This window comes from Nyctereutes procyonoides, unplaced genomic scaffold (assembly GCF_905146905.1).
Source record: "Nyctereutes procyonoides isolate TBG_1078 unplaced genomic scaffold, NYPRO_anot_genome, whole genome shotgun sequence".
Lineage (NCBI taxonomy): Eukaryota > Metazoa > Chordata > Mammalia > Carnivora > Canidae > Nyctereutes > Nyctereutes procyonoides.
The window spans coordinates 25,934,899-25,949,327 of record NW_026575122.1 but is presented as its reverse complement, the minus strand read 5'-3'; the positions used below and the strand labels follow the sequence as shown (position 1 = coordinate 25,949,327).

The 14,429-nt window shown below is 45.2% G+C and overlaps 1 protein-coding gene across 13 annotated transcripts in view; it reads right to left on the bottom strand.

Annotated features, from left to right (window-relative positions):
* ANKS1B (ankyrin repeat and sterile alpha motif domain containing 1B) overlaps positions 1–14,429 on the bottom strand; it is a 1,038,970-nt gene that overhangs the window by 51,642 nt on the left and 972,899 nt on the right. For 6 of the 13 annotated variants that reach the window (XM_055336285.1, XM_055336291.1, XM_055336286.1 and 3 more), the window contains one exon: positions 1,703–1,831. In XM_055336285.1, coding sequence (XP_055192260.1) covers positions 1,703–1,831 — 129 coding nt within the window. Of the gene's footprint in view, positions 1–1,702; positions 1,832–8,081; positions 8,157–14,429 lie in introns of all 13 variants that reach the window. The other 7 variants (XM_055336281.1, XM_055336283.1, XM_055336284.1 and 4 more) reach the window with 2 other exon arrangements.

Sequence of the window (14,429 nt, the reverse complement as noted above, 5' to 3'; positions counted from 1 at the left end):
TTTATAATAAAACTGCAGCATTTTCTAAAGATGCCATCTTTCAAATCATATTTAACTGCAAAATGGGGGCATCTAAAAACGTTTTGCCTTTTTTTTTTGAGGCAGCAATGTCTGCAAAAATAAATCACGCTACTCTCTACGTAATTACAGGGTTGTATGAGACAGCTGAGAAGCTAAGCGACATGCACTCCATTTGGGCTGAGTTGGCTGCCTAGGTAATTAGCATTAGGCCCCTTCTCAGGCGGAGGTGCAGTTTGGGGTCTTTTCATTCACAGCTGTGCGCCCAGTGGTGGATCCACCTGAGGATGGGGCGGGCATGAATTGGGAACCTGCAGGGAGAAGAGAATGGCATCTCGGGTTGTTGCAGAACGGAAAGAGCCCAGTTCCTGGTGGAGACCTACACTGGGGGGCTGGATAGGAGACAGGTGGTAAGAGAGAAATGAGAAAGTCTCCCAGGAATTACCAATCACTCTGCTGATAAATGATCGATCCAAAACTGCTTTGGTACAGAACACCACTCACACTCCAAGCTGTGCTGGGTGTAGGGGTGGGGGGGCAAAGAGTTTGTAGCAAAATGTCTGTTTTGTCTTTCCATCAGTTGACTCCTCTTCAACTTTTTGAAGCTTTAATAGGGTCCCTTTCTTTTGTCATTTTTTCCCACCCTAATCTTCCAAAAGGAGAGAGAGAGAGGGTGGGAGTGGGGTGGAGGTGGGGGGGAAGGGAGAAAGAAAGTGCTCTATGTGTCTTTTTTTAAAAAGTGAATTAAAAAAAATTATTTTTTCGATATGACGTAAGGAACCCAGGCACGCTGCAAAACCACAGCTGGGAATCAGGCGTGCATGCAGAGGAAGGGCCCAGGTGAAGCGCGGTGTGCTCCCAAAGGCCCAGGAGCTGAGGGATGGTTAAAGGGCCTCCAAGAAAGGCGGCATTTCAATCCCAGTTTTGGGATTACTGCCGAAATAAATCCAATGCTTCACGGTAAGTAGACAGTAAAAGCGGTATAGATAACAGGAAAAAAAAAAAGGAAAGAAAAAGGCTGAAATTGCTTTATGACCATCAGAATGCCCACATCTTCATTAAATTAAGGAAAATGATCTCGGAGAAATCCTTGTCTTTTCAGTTACTGGGGAAGTTTGTCCTGATTGAAACATTTCTTTTTTTCAAAGAGCTGATTTTACTTTTACTGCTATAGTCATGACAACACCTGTCCCCACACCTATGGCATTTTTTTTTCAACATTTACCTTTTCATATTACCCGCAATTCTCAGCGAAGCCTAATTCTCTCTCCTATTAGAAAAAAAAAAATACCCGGGAGTATGATCCTAATGGAAAAAAAAAAAACCCTGGTGGTAGACGCCAATGATTTGAGACCATTGGTGAATGAGTGTTGATGTCTATATGTCTTATGTTTCCATTCATTTCCAAGATTGGGCTTTATCACATTTCATTTTAAAATACATGACCGTCTAAGAAGAAGGCAAAACAGACCTTAAACCTCACAAGATTAAAAGGGATTACAAAGGTTTATTTACTTGGACTTTCTCTGTATCTAAAGGCTACTCTAAGAAATAGAGAAGGGGAGAACTCTTTGGGAGCTTCAGTGATGGACAGTTGGGTCTATCTTCACTATGAACGTGAACAAGCCAGAAGTGCATCCGCTCCCCCCACTGGCACCCAAATACTAAATTCATAGTAACTTACAAAAGCTTTGTAATCACACGATTGGAAGATGAGCTTCTCTGGGTGGTGTTGCCAGTACTGGACTGGAGTTGAGGCTGTGGCTTCGTTTGGAGGTCGCAAGGTAATGGAAGGCTCTCCCCAGTCTCCTGTCTGAAAATCACATTTATTCTAGAGGTAACATGAGCCATCGGCCAAGTTCCTTCCCTATGGCTAGCCTGAGTATATCTCACACGTGTGTGCTGCCGTGTGCAAATGTGTTGGGGTGTATTATATGTAGGTAAATACCTTGACTCCTTATTCTGATTTTACGGACAGTAGCATCACATCTCACAAAGCTGGGTTAATTTTTGAGGTGTGAGAGAAGTTGATGAATTTTTAGAAGGATGCCCTAAGCTAAGGGATTTTACAGTAAAATGTGGAGACATTCATAAATGGTGTACTGATTCATAATTTTCTGGTACAACAGAAAACAACATACCATCTTGGGAAGACTTTTCTGTTTTTAAAGCTTTGATGGTTTGAACTTTTTTAAAGTTTGAATTGCTTGTACATTCAGAATACACAGTTCCATGAATTTCCATTTCCAAATATGACATGTACCAGGTACTTGGGATGACTTTATACCTCAGGAGAAAAAGTAGTTTAAGTGTGATTCTAAACAAAATTTTCTTTCGTTCTTTCTTTTTTTTTCCTACACAAAATTTTAGATGAAAAATTGACGAATGGAGGATTAGTTTCCCTCATCTGAATTCATGTGGATCAATAAAATGCCACTGTGATGGTCTTGGATGTATTCAGCTACCTCTCTCAGAAAACCTAAAGCACAAATGAATAATAAACATTTAAATACCAAGCTTGATCCTATGTGCATATGCATGTACTTGGGGATCTTAATCCACAAACACATGCACATGCCCATGGGATGGAGTATCATATGATGCATACGCCCACTAAGACAGACCTAAGACAGAGGGACATCGTTTGTCCCATCTATCATTTTCCATGAGGTTAGCCATGACTAGTTTTATCACTATAATGGCTTAGCGTGAGCACCATAAAGCCAACGGCCTGTGTTGGCAGGTCTTTCTGGGTTCTAGTCTGATTTAGGATCAGATGCGGGTGATTTCTCATTCTTTTCTCTGGTAAGGATTCTAATTTCTTGAAATTCAGTTCTTTGTTCTCTAATGGACACTAACCAAAATTAGACAACAGGCAGATTTCCAAAGCCACTCTCTTTTAACCTGGATTCGGTTGCTCTTGTAGAATGAAGGAATTACCTTCCTCAAGAGTTGGAAGCATATAAATAGGTCTCATGAGCAACCAGACCAAGTAAAACCTCAGTGAGAGACCAAATTCCATAGAAGTATTAGCAAATGGGTTGATACTGTAGGGTTTCTTAAGGAGGATTTTCAAAGAATCCAGGATAGGAATGCAAAATTTAGGATGTAAAGGTGGAAGTTTTGGGGGAGGAAAAATAAAGTCTACAGCTTTCATTAAATTCTTTGAAAGGATCAGAAACTCCAACAGGTTAAAAACCACAAGTTTCCAGGAATAGCTTAAATAGGATGCGTGTTTTGGGGAAGAGGACTGGCATTCAAGTTTCTCTGTGTAGCCTGGACTGATGTTAGGTTGCACATGAGGTGGCCACTAAGGCTGGGAAGTGTTAGGCATGGGCTTTGCTCTCTGAAGTTTCTGTCTTTGAAACACTAGAAGAAAATTCTAGAGCCACTCAGGAAGACACAGGCCTTTTCGCTGAGTCAGAGAACCTGAATCTCTTCTCCTTGAGGTGGGTCACTCCCTGCCTCGGGAAGAGCAGTTAGTGTCTTGCAAGCTCACTGGAGGATGGTGACCTATCAGATCCCCTGGAGCTCCTCTCTCACTCTCTAGTCTAAGCCATTGTTAGTTTTGTTCTGGTTGCTAATTTACTCGCCTACGGCTTGGTTCTCCCATCTGGTGTCTGTTGATATTGGTTAAGACTTTACCTGGAATAATTACTTTAGCATTTCTGTCTGTCTTCTGATCCGTCCCTGACTCATTCTTGAGTTTTCTCTTCATATTTATATAAACTTTTATTTTGTAAAAGCCATGACTGGGTGCAATCAGTTTTAGGAGAAAGTTTTCCTGTGGCTGCCCATTATGAGCTTTTCCTTCTCTTTCAAACATCTGGCCTGTATTCTCCCTGTCTTCAAGTCAGCTGGCTGTGAGTTGCTCTTAAAAAAATACTAGCATAAAATTGAAAATGTAGGAAATGTGGGTTTCGATATTATTTTGAAGCTGAATGTAATGACCTTTAAGCGATAAAACCTACAGTTAAAACTCTGGAAACATGCAGCTATGAGCTCTTAATTAAAAGCTCTCCCCCAATCCAGCAAATCCTCTAGTCCGCCCCCTTCACCTTCTTCCCCTCCCTCGATAAAGCAACAACAACACAGCAAACAGGTGTTGTACATTTAAGTCACGGGTAACACTGTTAACAAAACAACAGAAGTTTGCACGCAACTCCGTGGGATGATACAAAAGGAGGAGCTTGTTGATGTTAAAAGATCTTTCAAGCCAGTGTTTGTGAGGTGACGACGGAAACCGAGCGTCAGGTCATCCTGTCGGCCCCGTCTTAGCTGGGGCGTACCTTGGCCGAGCTCGGCAGGCAGTTCTCACAACAGCCTGGATGGACATGGCAGGAGCTGGGGGTACCATGGGGTTGCGGGGCCAAGGCTGGGCATCGGGCTGGGGATGGGGATGAGGGGGGTGAAGCTGGGTTGTGGGGACATTTCAGGTGTTAGTATATTAAGCATGCAGATCATAGGCAAACTCATTCTCTAATGGTCGAATTAACTCAGGCACTTTTATAATTAAACTTCAACGTGAGTTCCACACATTTAAAGCAGAGCTACAGCCAAATGCTGATCCAAATATTTACATCATCCACAGAAGTCGCAGCAGCCATTCTGGGAACAAGCCCCAGCACAAACCACCTCAGTCTGGAAATCATCCCGACCTCTTATTTGAAAACCACTTGCAGAAACTCGTGGCACATCCATTTAACTCTGTTTAGGCAGCGCCATCATCTGCTCTTCTATGACTCCACTTTGTCCAGAAATCACAAGACACCTGCTTTGAATTTGGGGTGACCTGACAGGGCTTCCCCTATGTGCAATGGGGGAGGGGAAGGAAATCACAGGGAAGAGAAATGCAATCCTTACTCTATTTTCTTTGTGGCCTTGGAACATTGCTCCAGCCCATACATTTTTAAGTTCTCTATACAGGGACTGAATCTATCTTTCTGGAAATAGGAAAGGAGTCTTGTCATAGTTAGGGCTATTTCCAGACATTTGTTTTCAAAGGAGGGATAAGTGTTGTTAAGATTGAAGTTATAAAAAAATAAATTTATTTTCTTCCTGGAGAGCCATCGACTTATTGTGTTTAACTTTAGACTAAAGAATATCTATAAGAGTCAACTTAATCAGTGTTGAGTCTTCTCTCTGGAGTCAATTTTACGAGAATAGATAGACGTACTGCCAACGGCAGGTGTGGCCTGGGCCTTCGGGCAGGGTAGAGTGTCAGCTGACGGTAAACACAAGAGTTCAGACAACAAAGGTTTCTTAGGGTTCCCCCATCCTGGAGGCCAGGCTGAGGAGGAGCTGGGGAGGGCAGTTCCCCATAAGGACGAGCAAAAGTAGCCCAAAGGCAAATTACGGTTTCTACCTTAGCCAGGAAATAATACCAAACTGTGAGGCCCGTTGCTAGGTCTTGTAAAATACTACACTCCTATCGAGATGGTACCTGTATTTCCTCAGGTAAGTTGACACAATTAATTTAATGATTTCCCAGTTAAAAATTTGTTTAAATATGAAAAAAAATTAAACAGACCAAGAGTCTTTTGCCTTAAAGAATATGATCAGACCTTATTCTTAATGGACAGTAGATCTAAACACAGGTAACAATGATGCAATTATATTTAAATAGAATAAGTAACAAAATAGGAAAAGGTTTGGGCAAAAATTCTATTTTAAACTATTACTGACTGGCAGTACTCCCTAAAAGGCTTAACTAATTACAGAAGAGAAATTTAAATGGTTAAGTGTACTCTTACTAAATGGCTTCAGGATACTTTTTTAGAGCTTAAACTACTTAAACCTTTCCTTTATGTTCTGATTTTAATATTCCAAGAATTTGGTCATGGCTTTAAACCTCATTTACTTAGTTTGTCTGTCTGTATGTATACACTTCTTTTAGGATATTATCAATGAAATGAAGGAAAACATACATCTTTAAGTATCCTTTCAAGCTCAAAAACTTAACTTTGAATGTAAAGAAAAAAACAAAATTTGAGATTAGAGCTTTAAATGGAAAATGGATTGTGCTGAATGGGTGTTTACCAACTGCCAGCGAGGCAGGCACCATCCAGCTGAGCATGAAGGCCTACAGGTGATCCATACTTAATACGGTGTAATTAAATCAAACATCTTTTATGCCACCAGTCGAAAAGTATAAAACCACTAACCGAATGTAGTTATAACATGGGAGAAAATTCACGAAAGTCTACAGATCGTTTTTTTTTTTTTATTGGATGGCAGAGGCTAAAATGCAGCTTTTAAACTTTGCTTCATTTCCAGAAGTGCCAAAGCTGCATGGCTTTTAAGTTCACGTGCAGCAGATACATAAGGCAAATGGGAAATTGTCGAAGTGCAGGGTTCTCTCCCCTGAACATGGAAACTGAAGATGCTACATATTCCATATGCTCTGTGCATATGAAGGGAACATCGCTCATATCATTATTTTCTTCTTGAGAAAAAAATTTCCCAAGGGTGCAGGAAATAATTAAAAGCCAGGATGATGACTTAGCTTCTTAATGTGAACAGGTAAGGTATGGCATTTTCCAAGCCTTGTATTAATTCTTTTTAAAATTATTTAAAATTAGGACTTAATTGATTTTTTTTTAAATTCAGCTTTTAAATCTTTTTACTAGGGACTGTATCCACCTACCTCTTATAAATTTAGATCTGAATATTAACAAACATTATTCTCTATTTCTTCAGAGCACTTCATGAAAAGCAAAAATGACTTTAGATGATGACTGTTGTGTTAAGGTTTCACTTTCCAGAATTCTGAGCAATGTCGATCAGAGATGAGCTACCCAAATATCTCTAGGATGTATGTGATTATATTTATTTTCTGTTAACTCTAAGGCTCTGAAGAATGCTCCCTCGAGCTCTACGCTTATGAGTACATAGACATGAATTTGGACATGAATGTAAGGAGAGGCCTCCCACAAACATTCACACTCACGCAGAAGCAGGTCTTTTAAAAATCTTCAAGAATAAAGCATGCCAGTTTGGTCCAATGAAGCTGGTCATGCTAAATTTGTTCCTTTTCACGATAAAGAGCAGAGATGGCCACTTCTGAATGTGGGACAGCACGGGTCAGCACTTACGGGGTCAGGAGGGACTGCTGGGTTATGGGAGCATCGGTACCAGGCAATGGAGAGACCCCAAGAGCCAAAAGTCCCATGCACAGGAGGGCTGTGCCCATGTGGCACCCCCCTCCCCCAGGAGGCCCCTCGCATGCCACCCCCAGAGCTCTGCTCAGTGATTCTCAACCAAATGTCTCAACTTCTCCGATAGCAGGCTATATAATGGGACAAATTTAACAGGATAATGAAAGTAGGATTGTAATTTTAAAATACAAAACAGGGAAGACCAAACATTAAAGTGTCTACTTTCCAAAGAAAAATTATTTTTAAAAATGCAGAGGTAAGGTAAACGGTGAATATTTGACTATTAATCAGCAGTTCAGAGCAAAATGGGTCACAATGCCACACGCATTCCAAGGACCGATTCAGGCCTGTCAAATGGGAAAAGGCTGAGAACCACTTGGTAGCCGTAACAGCGCCTCTCCCGGCTCTTCTGCTCCTGCCCTGGCATAAAACGTCTACGGAATATCATGCAGACCCAGCTGTGTCTCAGGAGGGAAGCACATGAATGAACCTCTGGGAACTTATTTAGACACAATGGGTTGAAGAGCCCACGGACACGGGGAGGTACAGATGGGAAGGATGCTGATATATACATGTGTGTATATATATATCAATTTACCCTTTTCCTTCTTCCTGTGAAAGCAAGTTTAACATGGACACCTGGGATGAAAGCCAAAACTCACACGGGACAGATTTTTAACTGTGGACTCCAAGACCAGGTATGTTTCTTGTTTTCGGACAATGTTTGCACGTCAACTAGTCACAAGGCACAGCGAATGGAGCATAATCGACAGGATCTCTGAAGCCATCAGACATCACACGTTTTCTGCATTGCCGGGACACAGTCCCTGTAGCTGTTCGACAACACTTTGCAACACATCACATAGCGCAAGTTCAGGAAAGAAAAATAACCGTTTGTGACCTTACATTATGAACCTGATGGATGGCTGAGAAAGGAAATCCAGCGTTCTGATTCGTCCATATCTCACAGACAGACGACTGCTGATATAAACAGAAAACTATCTCATCTTGTCAATATTTAGAACATGGCAGCTACCAAGGTAGCATCAAGGAAGGGAAGGAGGAAAATAATAAAAAGCAAAGAATCACATTTCTTATACACACACACACACACACACACACACACAAAGTGCGCGCACGCGCATACACGCACATGTACACACACTCAAAAAAATGTTTTAGGATGCCCAGGTTTAATAACTGGCTTCCAACTCATTCTTTTGCGTAAAGCATTTTGGGTTGGCTGGGCCGGGGGGGCAGGGAAGACCATTTATGCATTAGTTTCATATCAAGGGAGATTACCTATAAATTCACATCTTGGAAAAAAGCAGACTGTTTTACATTTGCCAGAGACGGTGGAAACACCTTCCCTCTTCACATCGTTCATTTCAGAGGGTAAGCATTTGCATGGAGTTCAAGAGAGATGCTGGGAAAAGCCTTTAGTGAAGAGTATTTCTGTCTTCTTGTCCTCGACGACCAAAAGCAAGAGTGCGATAAAATGCCTTTCCCGACTTGGTCGTCGCTGCCAATGGCCCTAGAGGCTCCTTGTCGGCCCAGAGCTCTCCCGGGCAAAGCTGTTTCTGGCTAGGGGGAGGCATCGGGCCGCCGGTCAGCGGCGGAAAGGGGGGGACACCCGATCTGTTAAGTGAGCAGACCCTTTGGGGAGCAGCACTGGGGAGCCCCTCACGAGGCCGCTCCGAAACCTGGAGTTTGCACCACGACGCTGCCAAGCTAGCAAAGGACAGTCATGAAAAGACAGTAAGGTCTGCTTTGCACCAGGTACCAGGTGCCCCCCGCCCCCCGCCGCAGTGACAGCAGGAGCCACTCAACCAACCCAAGACGCTCCTGGCTTGCTCTCTTTATGGGGGTCTTCTCCCGAATTCCATTACTCTGAAGACACGGTGAAACGGAATCACAGGAAAGGGCGGCAGCAGGGCTGACGGTACTCGGGGAGCACCGAGATCACCCCAGATCACGAGCCGGCCGACCCAGGACGTGCGGAGGGGGGGGGGGGAAGGAACCGACGGACCACGCAGCCGAGAAGCGATCGTGTCAGCGAGTGGATTGGGGGGGAAACACACCCCGGCTCACCGGTTTCCCTCCCGCCTCCCTCCTGGAACGATGCCACCTCTCCACCCAGGTGCGGCGGCATCCCGGCCCCCTTGCCCCCCATCCCTCCCGTTGTCACCGGGGTGGCCTGTGGAGGACACACTGTTAGGTAACTGGCGTCCGGTCCAGGACATCAGATCTCTGGGGGGCCGAGCACAGGAGACCCCACCGCCCTCCCTCTGCGTCCCTCCCTGCACTTGGTGGTAGCTTCTCCACAGCAGATCTGCTCTTGTTCCACCCTTCAGACCTAAACCCTCCGTCGGAGCCCTCTGCCCATCACACTGCGGCCTCACCTGCAGTAGCTGCTTCTGATTTAAACATGCTAACTCCGGGCCTTGGGGGGGATGACCAGCTTCATGGGTGCAAGCCGGCATGTGGCGGGGATGGGTCACCTTTCAGGGCTCTCAGCCACACTTCTGAGCTAATTCGTTCACAACTTTCACAGAACTGGTTTTTAAAAATATTTATTTTTATTTGGGAGAGAGAGAGCAGGAATAGGGGTGCAGGGAGAGGGAGAGAAAACCCCAAGCAGCCTCCCTGCTGAGCCTGCAGAGGGGCTCTGTCCCCCAACCCTGAGCTGTGACCTGAGCCGAGATCAGGAGCCACCTAACCGGACTAAGGCCCCCGGGGCAGCCCCCGGTTTCACAGACTCTAAACGATAGAAGTCAGCCAGGAACCGCTTGTCGTCCGACAGATAACGACTCTGAGTGTCAAAAAGGATAAGTGGGTCGCTCAGGTGACACAGGGGAGGGTCACAGCAGGTCAGCCCACCGGGATGGCCAGGAAGGGGGGCCAGCGCGGTACTGACCCTGAAAAGGCAAAGCAGGCAAACGGGCAAGGGGCATCTGCACTTATCTGGTACCGGTTCTGCAAGGAACAGTCTCGACTCCACCGGGGTTTAGACCCCTGAGAGCTTTACTGTTTTGCGATCGTTACTCCCAAAGGGGCCAGCCTGGCCTCCCGTCCCTGGTGGGCGCCAGGCCGCTTAACATTCTGCACAGGCCTCAGAAATTCCTGGTCACTTGGGGTCACTAAGAATCCACATTTGGTACAGAACCCCAGTATCCAGGCCTGGCTCCAGGCTTAAAAAGCCCCCTGGTGGTTACAAGAGGCCGGATTTGTACCTTGTCCCCCTCTTCTCGGTTCTCCAGCTAGGAGTTGGGGGGTGGGCTGGTGAATCTTGGACGCCCCCCAGCCCTCCCTCTGTCCCGCTCTCTGTTGTGGAGGGGGTCTGCCCGGGCAAGGATGGGGCCTCTGCTTCTCGGGCTGTGGCTGGATCCACGGGCGGCCTGTGTGGCCTCTCAGGGTGACACTAGCACGGCCTTCCATGTCCTCTTGTAGCAGGTGCCACCACCTGCCACACACAGGCTCGACTGTGTATCCGGTGGGATTCCTGGGGGACTGGGGAAGGGCCCCCAGCACACACTTGCTGTGTGAGAAACACATCTCCGGCTTGACTTCCTCCCACCTCTCCTCAGGCCTCCTAGAGCCCACGCCCACCCACGCCTTGGATGGCACACACGGGGAGGGGGACCGCCCGGCCTCCTCCTGCGGCTTGGCCGCGTCCCTCCAGCCCTCTCCTCTCCAGCTCAGGCCGGGCCATCTGCCCATCACAAGTCCGCCTGTGGCAGGGGGTGCCAGTTTCCCTTCTGCTGGGCTCCCTCAGCCCTGGCTGAGCCTTCCTCTCAGAGCTCTTCTCCTCAGGCTTAGATGGCATGGGACACATCCCCCTTCCCTCCAGCGCTCTCCTCAGTGGCTCCCACAGCTCCCCACCCTTCTCCCACACCAGCCTTCTACTTGCACAGGGACAGGTTCACCCTGGCTGGGGTCACCACCCCTGGCTCAGGCCTCAGCGGGGTAGCTGGCTGCATTAACCACAGCTTTCTCTGGAGAATGTTCGGGACTTAACGTCTACAGGAAATTTCCCACTAACACCCTGGTCTATGATATTACCTTCCAACAACTTCTCTCTCAGAGAGAGTTAAGGAGGGAAGCGAGGGTCTCATGCATCACTCAGTTTATTTTTTTTTAATCCATATAAAATTTTTCTCAACGAAGAAAAAAACCACCTCTGATCACATACATGGAGGAGAGAATGTGTGTAGCTTCTGTACATTTTAAAGATGTTCTAATAACTATTTTCATTTGTAAGCTACGTCCTCAATGTAGACAAAATAAAACTTCTGTACGTTCCAACAATTAGTTGACTCAGCGCAAATGGTAAGAAGTCAGATTTTTTAAAAAAGGGTTGGAAATAAAGGCAGCTAATGGTGTTTAAGTTGTGGACGTTGTAGAAGAAGAAGCGGAGACGTTTCAGGCATCACTGTAATTCTGTTGGCAGTAAATAACGTATCAGGCTCAAAGAGCAGTTACTTCGGGTGGATTAGCTGTAACTGGTGTCTTCGTAAGATAAAATGGCTCTTCTTCTAGACACGTGGTTATTAGACCGAGTGCTGGAATTTTTTTTTAATGCAAAAGAGTTTCCACCACGGAATTTCATTATACTTATGAAGATAATATTTCACGGTACAACTTGCATCAAAATGCTGAGTTTTGAACAGTTCTGGGAAAGAAAATACTGGTGATAAGATTTCATCTGGGGTCCAAATTCCTAGAACAGCTGTGATTTAAATCTAAGTTTAATTAAGCTTCAGAATGTCTTCATCAATAAAGAATAATAATAGTTCTTGACCTACTTATGTTGTCAGGTTGTTCTGCAGCTCACGTTAAGCTTCATCAGAGGGAACTTTTTCACGGCTAAACTTCTAGGACCTAGAATACAGAAGGCTGTCAAATGTATTTACTGAACCGGTGGACTCACAGAATGTGTTTGGAGCTTCTCTTACAAGAACATGGATTCCCGCTATTCATTATCATTTGAGGTTAGTCTGCTTTGTTGTGCAAGATCTCGGTCAATGATGTCACTGACATCAATGATGTGATGACACATTTCTGGTAAAGGTCCCAGAAATCAGCCTTGTAGACTTCCTGTTAGAACAGGTCTCATTTTTCCTGCTCAAGTCTGACAAAGGGCTACTCACTTTGTTGGAGAGAGAAGGAAAGTCTGTAATTAGCACGCCAAAGGCCGGCTTGTACAGAACCTGGAGACAATTCTACAAAAGGGATGTTAAACATCCCTCTGCAAATTTCATTTGCTTATTTCCAGGCTGACTTAGTTTACTTGAACTGAATTACCATGCAGTCCAAATCAATGGCGTTTGGGGAAAGATATAGTAGTTTTACAACTGAGGTGTAGTCAATAATTGAATATTAATTTCTTTGAGGAAGGGAAGGTGTTATCATGTTATCTTCGGACCTCTATCCTGACCCTGGAAATGTTTTCTTAAGCTACAACATGTGTCTCATTCTTATCCCCAATGTCGTACCCTGGGTCGCCAGGAATCCAGTTCAGAAAATACAACACATCTGCGTTCCAGTCTAATGACAATGTGTAAAGCATATTACCTATCTTCAAGGTTTTCTTACTAAAAGTGGACTCCTCTTCTGCTCAACTGGTAGCAATCCAGTAGTTTGTAATATATATTCTCTCTTCATCCTCATCCATGTCCTCCCTTGTTACTGGAACATTCTCAGATGGTGCTGTAACACCTTCTACTAACAACAGACTCCTTCCCTTGACCCAACATCCTTCTTGAGATCCTACTCAATTTCTATTCATCTTTAAGCAGCAAAATGCCCCAGGGGGTGCCTATGTGGCCTCCATGTTCCCTTTTCCTGTACTCACCTGAGCCCATTCTACAGAAACTGCCTTTCTCTATACCCTCCACTTTGCCAAATCAGATTCTTCATTTTCCTTGAGCTCTGGCAGACTTGATCCCTCTCTTCCATTTCTTGGCCTCTTTTGCTGGCTTGTATGAGTGGTCATCCTCTGATCCCTGGAGCCGTCAGTCCTCGATCCCTTTCTCGTCTCTGGCTACATGAGGTGGTCTCACCCAGTCCTGACTCTCAAATTTGTATCTCCAGTCTGGATCGCTCCCCAGCCCCACACTTGGATACCCAGCTGCCCTCTTGACACCTCTACTTTGATGATTAACAGGCATCTTTACCTTAAATTAGATGCCCAAACCAAGCTCCTGCTTACTTAATCTTCCCCATAGGCCTTCTTGTCTTGGCAAATGGCAACCCCCTTCTTCCAGTGGGAACCATCCTCTTGCTCACATTTCTCACCCAATCCAGCAGCAGGTCCTGTTGAACCTACTTCTAAGTCTTCTCACACTCCTATCACTGCCTGGTCCAAGCCACTACCTTTTCTCACTTGGATTATTCCATTAGCTTGCAAACTGGTTTCATTGCTTTCATCCTTGTCCCCTTCATGCTTATTTTCCATTCAATAGCCACCATGATCTATTTGAGGTGAAAGCTGCGTCAGGCCACTCTGCTCCCCTAAACTCACGCACAGGAGGATCCAGAGTCCTGATGATAGACTGCAAGCATGTCCATCCTCTGGCACCCATCCCTGTCCTCCTCTCTCTGCCCTCCTCTCCGTCTATTCTTGCTTACTTGGTTCTGGACAGCAAAGCACACTCCTGCTTCGAACCTCTGCATTTACCTTCCCTTCTGCCTGAAATATTCTCCCTCCTGCTCCTGTGTGATGGGCTCCCTCACTTCCTGCAGATTCTACTCCACCATCATCTTCTCAGAGAAGCCTTCCCTGAGCATCTGGCATATTATAGCCAACTTCAGTCTGTGTTTTCCACACTATAAAAGGATTATTCTTTCAAGCAGAAATTGAACATTTAAAAAAAATTTAAAGCATAAGAATCTGTCTCCCTGGCACCCTGACATCATTCCAGGATAGATCCTGCATCTTTAGAGCTCAGGGCATGGATTGCAAAGTGACTGTTTATGGAATGCATATTGCTACAGACGCAATCCCTTTCCCACCGTCAGGACCAGTAGTAAACTGGGATTCAGAGGCTGATGGCGGGTCTTGGAATGGAGCAAGCTGACAATAGCTCCATCCACTTACCAATACCAATTAGGCTCTGAAAACCTTCCAGGAGTCCTGCCAACAACACTGTGCAGCTAGTTTAATAAAGAAACGTGTATGAATAGAGCCCTCTGGTCAGATTCTCCCAGAGATGAAATTTTCTGCTTTGTTCTAGCCCTGAAAAAAATGTTCTT